The 18,816-nt window shown below is 40.7% G+C and overlaps 1 protein-coding gene across 6 annotated transcripts in view; it reads right to left on the reverse strand.

Annotated features, from left to right (window-relative positions):
• The window catches only part of ZC4H2 (zinc finger C4H2-type containing), a 21,817-nt gene continuing 3,001 nt past the window's right edge, over positions 1 to 18,816 (reverse strand). Inside the window, exons 1-6 of one of the 6 annotated variants that reach the window (XM_071569746.1) lie at positions 13,277 to 13,355; positions 11,618 to 11,699; positions 8,681 to 8,852; positions 6,980 to 7,152; positions 5,711 to 5,873; positions 1 to 4,221 (exon numbers count right to left, since the gene is read on the reverse strand). In XM_071569746.1, the coding sequence (XP_071425847.1) occupies positions 4,108 to 4,221; positions 5,711 to 5,873; positions 6,980 to 7,152; positions 8,681 to 8,836 (606 nt within the window). In that variant the 5' untranslated portion in view covers positions 8,837 to 8,852; positions 11,618 to 11,699; positions 13,277 to 13,355 and the 3' untranslated portion in view covers positions 1 to 4,107. The other 5 variants (XM_071569744.1, XM_071569743.1, XM_071569745.1 and 2 more) reach the window with 5 other exon arrangements.

An 18,816-nucleotide genomic window follows, 5' to 3' on the forward strand; every position in this document is an offset into this window, starting at 1 on the left:
AAAGCGTGACATGAAATATTTATTAAAAAGTACTGTACAGACTCACAATTGTTACTCCTACAAGGCACAGGAGTAAAATATTTAAAACACAGAAGTTGATGAAAACACCAGATACTGCTAAAACACGTAAATGCTAAAATGAAAACCTATGCTGGAGTTAGGAGGAATTAGAAAATTGTAAAATGGAGGAATTAGAAAATTGTAAAATAAAGGAATAAAGCACTTTTATTTAATTGAAGTGCTAGTGAAGTCTTAATTTTTTGAATAGGATGCTGTTTAGAGTAACACGCCAATGTCTACTCTTTCAAATTTAGATACTGTAACTTGAAGCCACTGTCAGATTCAGTCAGGGTCCTGTTAAGAAAGTGAAAATGGAATTCAGGAAGTATTACAATTTGCCTTACATTTTCTCTATAGTTAATGGGGCCGTTGGCACTAAAATCTGAAGAACTGATCTACCCCCGCCTGCATATAAAAATTTCTAAAGCAAAGTATTCAGATGCAGTACAGTGTTTGCACTCTATTGGTGGCAGGGTGAAAGGCTTGGGGTTTTCTTTATTTTCATTTTAGTTTTTTGTTTGGTTTTTTTTTTTAGGTGTTTGGTTGGAGAACAACAGGACTATTGTTTGAGGCAAGTGAGGAATCAGGGAGAGATCCTAAAAAAACATCCATACCAAGAGAATCCAAGTATTTTGTTGTCACTCAGATACCCATTTAAAAAGGGAATGACAAAGACAGGGTTAAACCAGACTTTAGTAAATATAAAACTTACAAGAGCTTTGTGGAGGATCTCATTGTGACTATTAAGAGAATTTAACCCAAATAAGAATAAATTTAAGCCAAGTGAAGAAGTATCCACAAAGACCTTAGGTACAGAAGAAGAGGCCATTGTTGCTCCAAGGAGAAAAAATGCAGTAGACTTGTGGTAAGAACGGTACTTCAGCTTCCTCCTTTGTCTAAAAACCAATAAATTAGTATGTCATAATTATTCCTCTAGTCTCTTGAGAAAGTTGCCTGCAAGAAAAGAGTCCAGGGCTTTCACAAGAAGAGCTCTTCATTAAACTTCCATCATTATTCTGTGACAGAAAATAATTCCGTTTCCTTATGAAAGGTACTGCTTCCCTCCCTGCTCCCACCTCCATGATCCCTTAATACATAATACATATTTTATCTCCTTGAAATAGTTAGAATCATCTCAAGTTTGAAGAGAGCCATAAGGATCATCAAGTCCAACCCTCTGCTCCTTGCAGGACTACCTAGCATTAAACCATAGGTGCTCCTTGAACAGTGACAGGCTTGGTGCCTTGACCACTTCTCTGGGTCACCGTACCAGGGACCAACCACGCTCTAAAAGAAGAGCATTTTCCTGATGTCCAATCTAAACTTCCCCTCCTGTCCTGTTACTGGTCATCAGAGGGTGGGGATCAGCACCTCTTCCTCTGCTTCCCCCTTGAGGGAGCTGTAGGCTGTGGTGGGGACATCCCGCAGCCTTCTCTTCTCAAAACTGAACCAGCCAAGTGACTTCAGCTGTTCCTCACAGGTCTTGTCTTGAGACCTTTTGCAGTCTTGGTCATCCTCCTCCTCTGGAACACTGTAATAGTCTGATGTCCTTCTTGCACTGAGGCATCCAAAACTGCCCACAGTACTCAAGGCCTCACCAGGGCAGTGTAGAGTGAGACAATCAGCTCCCTCGACCAGCTGGCAATGCTGTGCCTGATGCATCCCAGGACACGGTTGGCCCTTTTGGTTGCCAAGGGACTGCTGACTCATCTCCAGCTATATTCATTTTCAGCAATGCGTGCTATTCATATGGCAGAACTTCATAAAGGATGTGAAAACAAATCTGTAAATACTAGTACATGAATGATGCAAACAAAGTATGTCATTTTCACTTTGCTTTTTTTAAAAAACTAACCTTAAACACAAGAGCACAAAAGACTAGTTTAAAAAAGCAAAAATACAAAACTGTCGAACTAATTAGTAAATGGTCCATCCTTCAGTTTAGAGAACTCCCAAGAAAGAAAGAACCTGGTAAGGTAACCGTGAAGTGAGTGCAACTATGACTAATCCTATTTAAGAACTCTAAGTTACTACAAATCAATCCTTCTATTCACACTACTTCATTGCAGACCATTTGCCTGCTCCATTGTCACTACTTAAATTTATGTACAACTACCATCAAAGTATGCTGCTCTCATGCATGTACTTTTATCTCAGTGTACATTTTCCCTTCAGCGGAACAGGACCTGGTCTGAACAGGGCACTTGGCATGTGAGCACTCTGACATTTAATAGCAGAATCCAGTATTTGTGCTACAAGGCATGCCTAATGTACTACTGCCATTTAGAGCATGGAGTCAGACTATCTTCCATATTGCTATCTCAGAGGGACCAAATCCCAGTAATTCAGCTCGCAGAATCTGCTCTTCACATAATTTCATGTGGTCCACATTCTGTTTCTGCTGCTGACAGATGTTTATACAGCTATGAAACATTAAAATGAGAGAGTACCCCTTGAACTTGTCAAAAGTTACAGGACTATATTCAGTAAATCACTTGTGTACTTTGTGACAGACTTGGGAAATTAGTGGTGACATTTGTGATTTGGCCAGCAAAATTGCATTATGTGGATTTACTACAATTGCCTGTGTTTGCCAAAGTTCTGACCAGAGACTTGGGGCTTCCCTGTTCATCCCCTTTAACAAGCTAAATTCTCAATATAACCACTCTAGCATAATAGCAGAGAAGAACCTGTGCTAAAGAGAGAAGAATGTGAACAAGCAGTTCCTGCTGCCTGAAGTTAGTGAAAAGAATATTTAATATTCTAGATCAATTTAGACAACAAAGGTAGTGACGAAACTGGGATTAGAGACGAGTAAATTTTAAGCCCTGGTTCTGTCAGTGGGTCACTGTCATCCTCCCCACTGGAGGAACTGTTGTTACATTAGGTGAAACAAAGGCAAGACAGGGATATAGGGAGGGGTCTACTCTGGCTGGTTCAGTCAGGGTTCTTTTGGCACATAGAGAGAAACAAAAAACTGGCCTGAAGTAAAGATTACTTGAAGATGACCTATTAAAAGACAAAACAATAGAAAGTTTTGATTGAGGGAGGATGACGACATCAAAGCCCGGTGGTTCCGCTGAAATACTTTTCAGTTTCCACCGTTCCTCATGCACGTTACTGAACTTTCCTATGCAACTGTGGAGGTCATGTCTGAGACTTGGGCTGTAGAAACTAGGAAGACATGCAGAATGGCTTATGTTGCAGTCTATGCACACAGAGATCTGGGGTGTTTTATGCATGTTTCCTAGAGAACCACAGTGTGCAGGATGGCCACAGAACCTAGGAGGACTACTAAGGCAGTTCATTTGAGCCTTGTTATTAAGTCAAGCAGTCTTTTGACTGCTGAAAATAATAACCTATTAAGATGTTAAACCGTGACAAGTTATGTAATTTTTAGAAATTCCTACACAGCCATCAAGTTTCCAAGTTTTAAGTCAAATTTGAGGGAATGGCACAATCAAACCGTGGTAAAACAAAATTCATGTGTGTCCTTAATGCACTGATTTTCTGTATAACCAATCTCGTTTTCCCCAAATATTTCCTGTATAAAAAGAGTTCTGTCAGATACTCAAACCTATGCAGTCTTACAAGCTTTGAAAACAAATTGTTCTTCAGTGAAACAAAAAGTCTGCTATTTCAGCATTTCAAATAGTCTCCTGTTATCAGAAGAAAACAGAATAATCTTTGAGTAACATCTGTTTTTTAAAAGGAGAACATAAAAGCATTTGTGGTAATCACATTTGGCCAAAAGAAATAGCTTGACATTTAGGATACTTGCACAAAGAATTCCAGTTTGTTTAGGAGTCCAAAAGATGGAACAACTGAAATGTTTAACTGCAGCACCAGTAATATTTATTTTCCTAAAACCAAATCCTAAGGACTGGAAGGAAGTTAAGACACAACGGGAACATTGTGCTTACATTGTATTAAATAGAAAACAATGAGATGGCCATACTTGAGTCTGCACTTCAGTAAAGTCTGGGCACATTTGCAGTTCTGCTGGAAGAGCACTGGAACAGATCACACAGCTTGTCAATCTAGATTTCATTCGTCCTGTTTCCTCTTGGGCTTTTTGGGATTCCGGGATCGGCTCTTTGCTTTGCAGAGTGGACATATGGGCGCGTTCCGATGAATTTGTTGGTGACACGATAAACATGCCTGAAATGCAACATTGCAGCCACTTGTTACAACCATTTAAGTGCCATTGTTACGCAGGTTACTGAGTATCATATTCTAAGTTACAGTATGTATGGCCAAACTTCGCAAAGGAAGATTTGGGCGGGGCTCTCCCCACGTGGGGGTGCCCTTCCAACCTGTGCAGTGGATGTTTTAGGTGAGGCACAGCATGTGCAGAACTGGCCCCACCGTTTAAGTCCTGAGGTCCATTTGACACGGCCGAGCGAGCTTGGACAGTAACAGTGAAGTCCTCAGGACTGTCATAGCACCCGGTACTAACCAGGACTGACCCTGCTGAGCATCCCAGATCCTATGGGATGGGATGGCAGGTAGGCATTGAACTGCCAGGGGACGGTCCGTACTGAGACTTGAACTCAGGTCCTTGGGAGTCCAGAGTGCTCTCCACTACACCATGGGACCGCCCTTAAAGTTACAGTACAGGCAAAAAAAAGTCTTCTTGCCTTCAAAGGCAAACCACTACTACCAGATACCAAGAGTCTATACAATCTAGGTATCTGGACTGTACAGTAATTTCATGACAACTGAAAAACTGGAGTATTTAATTGAATTAAAACTACAGTTCTGCAGACACATAGTTCAGACATGTATTAATGACTTTAAATTCTATTTTCTGTTAAATGTTCCAATGAGATGTTTACACGCATAAGAGCTCACTGAGTCAAAGAAATTACAGTGAAGGCCAACTGTGATGTCACAGAATTTAAGGCAGGAGCAAGTGATTAGATGAATTCCATGTATTTAACACAAGATACAGAACTCTTCTTGCTCCATACTAAGCGCTTCAATTTCCACTTGACTGAACCATATTACTTGCAAAAAGGCTTTTCAATTGCCTAACTACAGATAGTAAGTATATAACTATGGAGTGTACCTACAGCAGTTTGCCTACTGAGTCAGTGACTCTGGAACCTTGGCAGGATGAATACCTCTACGGAATTACTTAGCTCTTCTTACTACAGAAGGAGCCGAGTAAAACTGTCACTTAAATGCCTGTGGTTAGGTTAAATTAATCTATATGTTAGTCTTGAAGATCCCAAATGCAAAACCAATCACATTTCCTGGTAATGTATACTGTCAGTAATTTCCCTCCTAAAATATGTGCATTGCTTCTAATATGACTCCATTTGGCATTAAGCAGGAGCTATTAGTTTTCCTTTTACCAGGCTTTTTTTTCTTTCTTACATGCCTTGCTCCCGTGTGAAACACAGGAGGAGTGGGAATTGCCTACATCTCTGCTGATGGGAGACTCAATTCATGAACGATTCTTGTCCTTAACTCTTGATGACTGGTGCTATTACTTTAACTCTACTGGTTGCTCTTGACTTGAACCACTTCATGGGAAATCAGAATCAGGACACATATTTTTTCCTTTTTGCAAATATCGATCAATTTTATAAACAAAATGTGTTCCAGTGGCAAAAGAAAAAATCCAACACATTCGTCTCCTGACCTTCATTGGAGGTGGCTGTTGTCGGAAAGTTGCTGTCTGTCTGGTATCTTGTTTTCTAGCCACTTGCAGCTGTTGGGCAGCTGCTGCAGCTGCAGCCAGAGACTCTGGGATGGGAGGCTCCTGTGGTTCTGTCTGCCATTCTGCTTTCTGCTTTTCAAAGTAGCTAGACAGAAGAATAACAAAAAAAATGTTCTTGGGTATTTCATCAATCTGTAAAGGATATTTTGTGTTAAAATACAATGGACCACATTTCCCTATCACATTCCTCCACTGAAGTCAAACTGCCTACACTTAACTGAGTTCATAAATAGTATTGGTGGTATTTTTCTCTGCATTTGTACACTTCGGTCAGATTCCAGACTGTCAGCTTTTAAGGTATCTTGATGTACAACTGGATATAAATCTAATACAATGAAAAATAGACAACGTGTATATATTTAACACCTTCAGAGGCACCTCTGTCCAACAGTTTTTCTATTTTATTCTGTTAAAATTAATCACTTTTATACCCAATAGATTAATACATTCTTTGTAGTGTCAAGGTGTTTTGAATGTAAAACAACATTCCTAAAGAAATACAAAGGAAATCTTGAAAACTGTCTGTGAAAATTATGTTAACTGAGCTGGGTGTTAAAAGAAACATAAGCTTCTCAAAACACCCCCTGCAGTTAAAACTGATCTGTTAAACAAAGGACATTGTTCTTTGAATAGTATCTTATTCTGTCACTCTCCCCCACCTAGGTTATACCTAAATATGAAACTGTAATTTATGATCCAAATCTATTCCACAGCTTGGGTAAACTTACTTGTTGACAGTCACGGGGTTAGGGTTAAATGCCACTGTCATGAGCAGGGATCAAAAAGTAAAATTCGGACTAGCTGCAGCCCAAATCAACTAAAGAATACTTGTTTTGTATCCCTCGCTTGTATTTCCTCCTATTATTGCTTGCTAAACAAGTAATTTTCAGGGGAAAAAAGAAGTTGCTAGAAAAAGCAACATATAGTATGAAAATCCAGAGAGCCAACCACCCCTGAATTTTTGCATTTCATATGTAGACTTTGCAAGTTGAAATAATCTAATTTAACTTGCAACAAGTTCAGACTGAATGTTATCAAATAAATGTCTTCCCACATATCTTCTTTGTTAACTTTTGTTTTTCATGCTTACCTCTCGAGTTCTTTTTTCCACTTATCAGCAAAAGTAAAATGAGAAAACGACCAGTACAGTTGAAAGTATAAAGCCAGATAATGTTTGCTTTGTAGACTTACTCAAGAGACAGTTTCTCCTCCTCCTCACACAGATCTGGCAGCCTCTGCAATCCCAGAGTCATTCGCAAGGCATCCACGTGCTCCTTTAGTGGCTTGTACTCCTCATGCAGGCGACGAGTAGATTCCAAGAGCTTGTTAAGATCATTCTCAGACTGTTTGATAGTATTCTCCATCTGAAACAGAGGTATGACAATGCTTGTAAAGAACTGTCCCTCTCTGATTGAGCAAGTCTGTATCAGAAAGAAGGTATTGGGAGGATGAAAACTGGGCAAGGAAGAAGCAACAGAAAGTGACATATGAGATGCATTTTTATTTAAAAAGGTGCACTCAACCTATATGACCTTCTGAATAACACAAAAAGCAGGTAGACAGGCTACAGATAAAGCTGGAAAGCGAGGAGTGATGCAAAACTCTCAGCAGACATTAAAAAAGAAATTAAAGTAGAATAAACTAGTTTTCTGTGTTTCTAAGCTATCTGAACACCAACTGTTAAAAGTTAACAATCTAAGGAAATGTTCCTGTTTCTCTTACTGCAGTAAATGGAAAAAAGCAGCAGAGAAAATTACAATCTGACTGGAAAAACAAGGGAGGATGAAACAGTGGCTGAGATTATGCAGCTGGATAGTGGAACAGACATTTCAAGTGATAAAGAAAGGCAGCCCGCATATCCAGTATACAGCTTGTGCTTGTTTACAATGTGGGAGCTTTTTTGCTCTGGTGCAAAGCAGAGGTACCTTCAGAGGTATAAACCACCAAGGAGTCATGCAAGTGCCCTAACAAGATGTAAAAAATGCACATTTAAAATATATTCTCTATTTAGCCCCTCTGATTGGCTAATCTTCTCTGTTTATAAATTGTTTTTCTTTTATTTGTATTCATTCCCTTCAGGCTTTTAGATGCTTGGTGGTTCCACTCAGTGACAGAAGTCAGTTCTTGCTAAGAACTTAACAAATACTATATATTTTCCCAAAATCTTCATTCCCAAAACCTCCAATCAAAAGTCCCACCTTGCTGTCAAAGTTTCTCTGTTTCTGCATACTAAATGAGAAAAGCCTAACAGGAAGAACAGTTTTCTGTGGGACTGCTGGAGTGATGTTACTGTGGCTACTGGTAAAGTCATAGCCACAACAGGCTTGGTTATCTTTCCTCTTGATGCAAGTGCTTACTAGGCCAACGTTATAAAATATCCTGCCCAACACAGGAAGAGAACAATTACCCTGATGTAAATTTACTTTGCATTCTCTAGGATCCTAGGATGGTGTTGTGAAGTCCAGATGACTAAACCAGTGGTGGTTCACTGATGTGCACAAGTGCACAGCCTGTGGAATGATTCCTATGAAACTGCTTTGGTCAGACTGTCAGCAGCTGGACTGTTGCATTATGTGTGGCCAGACTTCACGAAGGAAGATCTGGGAAGGGCTCTCCCCACGTGGGTGTGCCCTTCCAGCCTGTGCAGCGGATTTTTCAGGTGAGGCACAGAGTGCGCAGAACTGGCCCCACTCTTTAACTCCTGAGGTTCATCTGCCACGGTCGAGCGAGCTTGGACGGTGACAGTGAAGTCCTCAGGGCTAGAACCTACAGCCCCCGGCATTGCCAGGAGGTCTCCCATCCAAGTACTAACTGGGGCTGACCCTGCTCAGCTTCCAAGACCTGATGGGATCGGATGTCAGGAAGGTATTTAACTGCCTTACTGTTGCATACCACATTAATATCAGCGTGGATCAGTCGCAGCTCCTCCACATGGGCCATCTTCTCTTGCAGCAGCAAGTCCATTTCCTGTTTATATTCTTTCAGGTGCCTCTCCTCAGACTCCAGAGCTTCAAATTCTGCTTTCAGTCGTGCCTTTATTTTTTCCATCTGCAAAGTCTTATTTCTGAATTCCAGTGGTAAATAAAAATAGAGAGAGACAGCAGTAAGTCACTGAAACGTATTTTTTGAGGTATCACTTTATATGTGATTAGATAGATGGAAGAAGGCAATAGCAGCAATAGACAATAGTGAGACTAAATGTGTCTGAGAAAGCTGTACTCTGTGTACAATGAGAGTACTGAATTCTAATCACAGCTCTTTTGTTGAGCTTTTCAGTGGTATGAAAACTCCTGTACTGAATTAGGAAATTAATAAAATGTTCTCAGATTTTAACAGTGTAGATTCAGACAATTTGTACCAACAGAATTGTACTACATCAGTTGACTTGGATTAAACCCTAGTTCCAAAATAGAGAAATGCAGAAAATCTAGGTTTAGCACGGAATTCTGAGTAATGTTAAATGAACTCCAGGTTATTCTAGTGTCATATACAGTGACTAAAACTATGTGGACAGTAATTTGAACTGCTAAACTACTAACTTCAACATCAGATTAAAGAAAATGCCAGAGCAATGACATATCAAATAGTAAAAACTCAAATGACACTGGTTATCAACACCCCATTTTCATGTATCTTTGCATCCTCCTCACTCCTTGATAAGATCTAGTACCTGTTACATATTTGTAAATGTTTCTGCCCCTATCCTGCATTCTGATTATGTTTGTTCGCTTGTGCCAGTTGTGTTCCATAGTGAAAACGTTTATGTGCTCAGTCCTTATCTCTTCCTGTAAAGCTAACAATCAAGGAGTGTGAGTTTCGGTCATCAGATAGTCTTAAGCAGCGCAACAGCCTATTGCTGTTGCAATTCAACACTTGTCCAAGCTGTTGAATAGAACAAAAAAAATTTTCCTGTGATTTAATTTATTAAGAGATCTTAGTTATTTTTCCTGTACTGCCAATTAGAATATTATACTGGGTAACCAACACGTTAACAACACGTTTCAGGCACGTAATCAAGTGTTCCAGGACTTTTTCCTTTGCCTTCTGTGAAACAAAGAAGAATGTAGCATTCCTGTTTAGTCATCTGATCCCTGGTATTAATCAGTCCATACTGGTTTGCAAGTCCACTACTGAATAAATACAGTAGATTTCCTACAGGCAGGACATGAGATGGGGCTGGGGAAGATGAGGTTTGCATTCATATTTAAATATCCTATTTCTATCCCAGTGCAAAGAGGGGAAAGTTTGATTCAAGTTCACAAGAAGCAGCAAAATTGACTACAGGATGCAGTCTGCAGTCTGTAGATTACAGGAAGCAGCCTGTCAGATTAGCCATGAAATTCCTTCTAGGCCTCGACTTGCTCCCCATTGCTGAAAGCAACCTAAGTCTGACATTTTTAATGGAAGCAGAAGGCACTGAGCCCCTTGGAGGAAGATGATCTGTGACTCAATTCTAGGAAAGGGGCTTCCAAAACCCCTGTGGGGCATTTGCTCCCATTGCAAACTGTTTCCATACCCAGTTCCCAAGGGTCTTTCTGCTGCTCCCACAACACTGAGGACTGGATGGTTTATTCCACTGTTATTCTACATCATACTTGTAAAAATAAGAGTATATATATCCTGTGCTTTAACGGAGCTACTATTTTCTCTCACATCAATGAAAATTCCCAAAGAAACCTTAAAGCTAGCCTAAGGATGCTAAAGTATATGGCAGGTATCTGTATATCTTCTATTCTCGCTTTCATTTGACCAAAGCTTACCCTCAGACACCGTCCCTCTTGGAGAGGCACTGACACTGCCTGTGAATTCTCCTTTCAGTCCCCTCGTTTCTGTTTCCAAATTGATAAAAATAGCATCATAAATAACTCCTACAATATGTATTCAGAAGTGGTTGCTCTGGCAGGGACAATATGAATGAATGAGATTTAAAATGGAACACTTAAAAAAGTGAAGGCCAGAGGAACTGCTGCTTGTTTCCTTAGAACAAAATAAATCAAAATTCTGCTTTGCACTGGTACTTCAGAGATAATCTTAACAGAAAGTTCTTTTCTCAATATAAAGAAGCTAAATGAGATCCAGATGACTATTCCCAGTGATGGCAACCCATAACTGTCCAGAAGAGAAGTACCAGACCAAAGATAGATACAGAAAAAGCCAATGACAAATTAGGTGAAATCAAAGGTCACTAAGAAACATTTACAGATCTTGTGCAAGGCATATTTAAAACAAAAACTCAGAAAAATCACTTGATAAATATGATTATTACATTTGTACTCTACCTCACCATAGAGTTCATCTTGTTTCATATAACACATTTATTACCAAGAATATAAATCATATACCTATGAGCCTACATTTATTTTAAAAGGTATGCAGTCATTCCAGTTCTGAAAATTCCGTATTTCACCATTAGAATAAAAAATAGCTAATGGAATAATGAGTCAACTAGTTAACGTTTTACGAATTAAGTGGAGAAGAAACCTGGACGTAGATACAATTCAAGTATGTAGCTACAACATTGTAATCTTTAGTGTCATTGGAGGTGTATACAATGGCATATGCTAGTCTGAGTGTAAATATTGAACTTAAGCCAGTAAAAGAGATCCTCTCTGCCTTCCACTTTGCATATGGCAATATCCCACTAACCTTACATCCACCCCTGTTTTTGTCAAATTTCTCTGTTCTCATTTATTTAAAACACTTACTTAGTAATGGCAGCTTTGATTACTGAAACTGGGAGTATCTGTCCCCAATTTATTTCCTGTTTTGTCTTCTGTATTTATGACATGTGCTCACCAAAAGAGAATGGAAATATATCTGTTTCCTTACTGTTAGTAGTCACTGGTGCCATGCTCTGCCAGATTTCTACAACAAATGAGTTGCAGGGGCTTATTTCAGTCCAAATGATTAGCTTTTGATATTAGGAAAGAAAAAGCACACACAAATTAGAACTCTTCCTGTTAGCATCAGGCAACATGCGGTAGTTTTTTAAAACAGGAACTGTAACTGTGATTTCTAGACTGCCTAATGAATTTCGCCCTCATATTTTTTCCCTTCTATTTCAGTGCTTACCCTGCATCAATGACAATAGTCACCAAGTGTGCCAATAGGGCACTGAGCAGTGAAACTAGCATCTCTCATCAATAAATTCATTCTCATTCGCCTTTATCTCCTCCAAGTCAGACACTAAGTCTTTAGGCATTATGACGGGTTATTTCTGTGGAAGTACTTAATGCATATAAATAAGCATGTGCATATATGTTTGGATTGTGGGCATGTAACACATTTACTGAAAACAGTATTCCCTTGACTACAAATTTTATGTATTTATCTATAGATACAGATACGGACAGAGATACAGGTCTTCAAAATCAGATTTCAGGTTCCTGAATCCCTTCAAAAACCTAGATGAGTTGCCTTTAATAAGTGATAGAGATCAAGGGGCCTAGGAATGGGCAAGTTCTTTGATTTTGATTGAGAATATTTTTCCTCTGTCTGTAAATACATGGAATGCAGAATCAAATAGTCTGCTAAATCTATCGAAGATGAGTCTTTAAACACAAGAAATTCTCATAGTTTGAAGGAAACTTCACAGAATGCACTCTCCTTTTAAAAGATTTGAGGACCAATAAATACAGTTATTAGATCAGATTTTGTTAAAGGTGACAAACTGGATATCAACGTTGCAAGTATGATTGACTTTTTGACACTGATTTTTTTTAATTTAACATACATTCAAGCAAATTTCTTGATACTTCCTTGTTCACAGATACTAGTAACATCACCTTTACCCTACCTTATGCCACAAAGTAATAACAAAAATCTTTTAACTGCACTTTATAAATCACCTTTGAATATACTATCAGAAAACCCAGTGCACTGTGAATTTCCAAATACAGGATATCACTCTGAAAAAAATAATTTAAATGAAGTGTTAGAATAATTGGACCGCAAAATGTAGTAGGCTACAACTAGACTGGTATTTTAAAACACAGCCTGCCTAATAGTTGAGTAGAAAAGTATTATTATTAGGCTGTAAAGTATTTGTTGTCATATATCTGTCTACAAACAGTTTCGGGATTCTAAACAGAAAAATATTTTTGCTTGGTCTTTGTGGTATTGTGTGAAGAAGGCTGAGGCCCATACTCGGCTGCCTAATTCACTTCTTCCATGTGTCAAGTGTGCTTCTTAGCGATGCTGATGGCAGTCAGAAGTGTCTGGCACCACCTGCACACACTGCCTGTGGTAAGGCCTTCCCCCACAGCCCTCGCTCCCCTCTCCCTGGTAGCTCCTCTCCAGCTGTCATGTCCCAAAACACTTCTCATCGCCCTGGGGTTACCCACAGTCCACATGCCTTCCACCTCACTACCTTCAAAGTCACCGGTAGCGTGTTCTGGCTTTTGGACACATGAATTCCTACTAAACATAGAGAACTCAGGCCTAATCGTGAAAATCTGTGCCCTAAGCCCCAGAGTGTCAATGCCCTACCTAAAGCTATGAAGAATCCCCCGCGAGAGGCACGTGTGGTACCGCGCCTGGCTGTTCAGGAGCCCCCAGTTAATTCCACAGCATCCTGCGCCTCTCCCTGTGAAGAACGCCACATACAAATTCCTGCTGCACTGCCTTGCACGAGCCGCACAGCGAGGCAGCTCCGGTGCTGCGGCAGGAAGGGACGGCATAAAAGCCTTGGTCCGCTGTGTCTCTATCCCCGTCGAGTCAGCGGCCAAACGCAGCACGTCGGGAGATCTCCCCAGGCCTCTCCCGGCCGCCTCCCCGCCCTCGCGCGATCGGGAGGGCAAGGCAGGCCACAGAAAAGCCGCCCAGGTTCTGCTGCTTCCTCTCGTCCTCCGCACGGCTCCCTCGCGCGGCTCCGCGGCGGGCAGCGCCGGATGAGCGGCTGCCCCGTTGCCCGGGGGGGCTCCGCCAGCGGCCGCAGCGCTCGCTGGCCCGGCCCGGCCCGGGGGCGCGTCCGCCCACGGCTTTCGGAGGCAGATTCTGCTCTCCGTGCCATCCCCCTTCCTTTCTCAGCCCGTCAAGGCTCCTGCGCGGGCGTCAGTGGGGAAAAATAACAGATGCAAGACAGAGCCTCAGAAATATTAAATAATAATTCAAAGGACTTAAAACCAAACAAACCCCCACAACACACGCGACCCGACACCACTCCCCCGAGCTGCGTTAGGGCTGCTCCGTGCTTCCCGCCCGCGCACTCCGCCTTGTCACCACGCAGGGAAATTCTCTGAAATGCACGACCGTTACCGCCCTTCACTATGCATTCCAGCGGCGATTCCCAGCAGCAGATGCTTCTTCCCTGCTTAGAAAAATGTATTTTGAGCTCTTATCGTAAACCCAGCGGTAGTTTTCTTTCCCTCAGTAGCACGACAGCTACTTTCAGATGGATGCAGGTCCTCCGCTCCCCCAAGGAAAACGCTGCTTCACGTAACTGATACAGCACAAAACAAACATACCTGATCTCCTTAATGCTCTCTAGTTTGCACATTATTTCTTGCTCATCTGCCATGCTTCCACTCCCGATTTAAACCTCCCGTGAAACGTAAAAAATGCCAGTGGAAAATTAGAAAAAGAAAAGAAAAAACATACAATAGACACACTGTGATCACCCCCACCCCCACCCCCCCCCTCGTATATGGGCTCTGAGCCTGTGCAGGAGACTCTAGTGGAAGATATGGGACTTAGAGTCCAGCTTCCTATTGCTGCCCAGGCAGAGACCCTGTAGAAAGACTACAACACCCACAAGGCAGAGCAGAGCGTGCCTGCCCTTCTTCCTGCAACTACATTTTAAATCAGTTTGTCACACCTCATTATGTCAGAGGTTGTTAGGAGTGGAAAAAGAGACGGCTTCCTTCTGAGATCTGCAATTTTTAGCTTTTCGTTAAAATAGGCACTAAAAGACTATTGACTGGGTTCATGATTTTGATTAAAAACTTTGACACAAAGGTAACCTCTAGTCATTATTACTCCCACGCTGCTTTGTATTGGATGCTTTCAGTGATGCAACTGTTTGAAAATACGTATTTTGTTCTTTTCTTTACAATTTTCTTTTTTTTTCCCTGCTACTATACATGGTACTTGTAATTATTTAAAAAACCAAACCCAAACCAAATCAAAACAAACAACCCCACCCCTGCAAAAACAAGCCAACAACTAAACAAACCCAATGCAAATAAAACTGTTAGATTGAGGAAAGTGACTATTTGTCTTTCTACAGACAAGAATAACAGAACACTTTACAGAGCTTGCTACATAGACCTTCAGTCTTTCCTCTGCCAGGTAATTATTCCCCTTTGGCTTCTGTAACATACTAAGCTCTGTGTTTTAAATTATGAAGGTAACAGTTGTATCTCCACACTTTGGAAGGTCACTTCCAGGATCTGCCCTAAGAGACACCTTAGAGACAATCAGGACCTGTATGTCCAAGCATTTAATCTGGAGTTTCCCAGCTCCCATGGTCATGCTGGGCTGAAGCATCAGCACATTAGAATGAATGTTAATCAAGGTCTAGACAATCTGTAGAGAAATTGGATTCTGCAAACATAAATTTGAGTGCTACAAATGTAGAAGCAGCAGTACCATAGTCTTAGCAAATAGACCACTCATCAGTCAGTAGCATGAGGTTGATGAGAACAGGGTAATTTTTTCTGGAATGTATTACATAAATATTACATGAAAGGCACTGGAAGTACTTAACCCCTACTCAGCACTGACCAAACTTGCTGGAGTATGGTCTGGGACTCTGAAAAGGAAGTGAAAAATTAAAATGGACACAAAGTAAAGGAGAGTAATGAAAATTGTAACATTTTGGGGGAAGACAAGTTGGCTGAATACGAGACAGTATGGCCATATTTACATGGCAAGTGTTAGATCTGCTTGAATTAGGGCTTATAGTCACAGAGCTGAATGTCCTGAGCTAGTTGCCTCTACAGCTGCAGACCGAAGGGGAAGTGGTCTCCCTCATGTATGAATACCTGTGCCCAGAAAGCCAGCAAACTAGATATGAGATAATGAGGCGACAGTGTGAGCCACTGGGGTGTTGTGCTCTGGCTCCAGCAGTAAGCAAATAGGATGGTATAGATGATGATGAGGATGATTATGATGTCTTTCAATGTGAAAAAGGTGTTGGAAGAGTCATGACAGCACCTAATTCACTAGGTCACCCAAGAGAGAAGTCTAAAAAGCCATATATTTAATGAGCAATACAGAAAGTTTAGGGAAAATTTCAGTAAACCCTCTGACTACAGAGTGCTTCACCAGGAAAGGTGGAGGAGCCTTCACATTGCTTTCAAGAACTACATAGAGAAGGGTGTCTTCATACTAATCCAAGTGCTGCAGATGCTTGCTTTGAGGATCCTTGCTTATTTCAACGTGATCAGGTCTAAGTTAGACTTAAAAATGTCGCATGTAGCCTTCCACTACAATGACCAGCTCCTGTTCTTTAGTGATCTCTCAACATGGTCAGGGCCCTGGAGACTAGATGAGTTGTCATACATGAGCGAGAATTTAAGTGTCTGCATTAGGGCCTCAAGTCAGAGAGTGTACTCTTAAGGCTGGAAAATGAAAATGCGGCATAAAGCAAACATACCTGATCCCCTGGATGCTCCCGAGTTTGCACATTATTTCTTCCTCATCTGCCATGATTTTCACTCCCAGTTTAAACCTCTCAGAGGATGACCTCTCACCAGGAGTCACTGAGAATGAAAAAGGGTAGGCAGCCAGGATGGATTGTCTGGAGATGGGATAGGGCCTGAGACTAGCATGGCAGCAGAGGGGAAAACAGGCACACAGATCTGAAAATAAAGCTAATTTGGAATTTTTGTCTGTCCAAGATGTCAGAAGGTAAATTCCTATTTATCTGTAAATATTTCTACTCCTCCTCATTTATTTAAAAGAAACTGAGGTGTGTTCTCATTCAGTCGCTGATGCATTTACATGAAATATTGTCCAGAAATTTCCCATGTACTAAGTGTCATGATGAAAAATCACAGTCTTCTCTTGTCCACTCAGCTGAACTGAAACTACACTGCAATGAAAATATCACTTGCTACCTTTGGAAATTGCAACCATAGTCTGAAAGAAATACAGGAAACCTGCTGATAAACCAGATGCAAAAGTGAAAGCAAAAAAAGAAAAATGAAAAATATTCTGTGCAACAAAAGAGATTTAGGCCTGAAGAAAGGAATATGACAGGCTAACAGTCCCTCTGCTTTCTCTTCAATTCTTGTCAAGAAGAAAAAAAAAACTTAAATTCCTGAATTCTGCTACCAGACCCATCACCAAAGAAGTGTTGCTAGTCTGTAACTTCTATACCTTACCCTGCTTGCCTAATGATGATGTTTAAGCAAACCTCTTGTAACTGAGGCAACAAATGTTTATCAGTGGGATTTTCTTTTTTCTACACAAATTACAGTGAGTGATCCATATAATGTAATGCAGATAAGACCCTGTCCCAAGTGGTGTGAGAAGCTGAAACTCCCCAAAGAGGCAGCTGCACCCTTTTTTTTTCCGCTTTCACTGATCAGAGGAAATAATGATACAATAAAGTATGTCAGTCATAAAAACTTCTCAGCACTGAAGGATGATATCAGAACCAGTGCAATGCAGCTTTCTGCTCATTTTTCCCTCCTAAGAACAGCTTTAGTAATCTTTAAATGCTTTTAATTCTGAGAGAAGGAAATGGGAATTTGAAGCCAATGTGGACTACAGTATCAGACTCCATTTATTTATAAAATTGTGCGCTTTAACAGCAAATAATAGTTTTCATTAAGCACAGATAAGCAGGGTCATGTGTTTGTGTGTCCCTCTGGTTTATCTGCCCTCCATCCTGCTCTTTACTATTCTCTCATTCTCAGTGGCAGTCTATTTTCTCTTAAGTGCTTTTACTGCTGCTTCTATTTACCTTCGGGGGGTTTTGTGCTGCTTTGGAGCAGGGACCCCATTTCTGTACACACCTGTAAAGTCATATAAATTTGCACAAAGGTATGAAGCCAACATCAATCTCAGAAACTAATGCCATGTATTACTGCCATACTTGGTAATGAACTCACAAAGTCTAGGTAAAATAGGTGGTTCTAAACTAAAAATGGATCTTATAAGCTCCTCACAAGCCACAGTCCCCAACATTTCACATGGAAGATTTGTGCAGTATAATAGACTCAAGGTGTTGGGAAAGACCCTTACCAGTTTTCTACCTATGATTGCTTCCACCCCCGCCCCCGCAGAAGTGGCAAACTGAAGCTGTGGAGAGGCTTGGAAGAGGGTTTTGGAGTTGGAAGAAATAAAAAAACCAGAGAACCGGCTTCAGAGCTAAGTTGCTGTGACTGAGGTTTGTCCTGTTCCTAAAAGCTGGAGTAAACAGCCTCAAACAGAGGTTCCTAGATAGTCATAGTTAGGGAAGATAGCTACATCGGGTTTTGCATGTCCTGTTTTTCACTCTATTATCTTAACCATAATCAAGATAAATCCTCTGGGGAATTACTTTTCACCAGCCACTAGAGCACGTGGGTTAATCCAGAATGAGAAGCAAGTCACATTTTCTCAATTCCTTTTTTACACTTCATTAGTCAATTGGTACATGCTTTTTGAAAAACGGGTTTCATGCGAGGTGTGAATTGTAGGTAGTTGGTATCTCTGCACAGAGAGGTCTTCTCTGTCAAGAATTTAATCACACTGGTGCCTACAGTCTTAACCTATGGATCAAGATCTCTTCATAATAAGCACTGTAGAAATCTGAGGACAAAAGCTGGTGATTCCTGTTCCAAACAATGTACCTAAATGTCAAGCCAGAAATGAGAGAATGAAGAAGAAAAAGAAGAGCCCAATGGACATCAGAGAAGCAATGGCTGAGGTTCACCTAACTTGTGAGCAAGTGTCAGTAGTGATCAAACATTCATCCTCAGACAAAAGGATCATTAGTGTTGATAATCTATTTATCCTTAATTAGAATTAATGATCAATATTTACAGACAGTTAAAAACTCAGATGACTTGCACAAAACATCTACCTTCTTTTCCTAT

This window comes from Pithys albifrons, chromosome 14 (genome assembly GCF_047495875.1).
Source record: "Pithys albifrons albifrons isolate INPA30051 chromosome 14, PitAlb_v1, whole genome shotgun sequence".
NCBI lineage: Eukaryota > Metazoa > Chordata > Aves > Passeriformes > Thamnophilidae > Pithys > Pithys albifrons.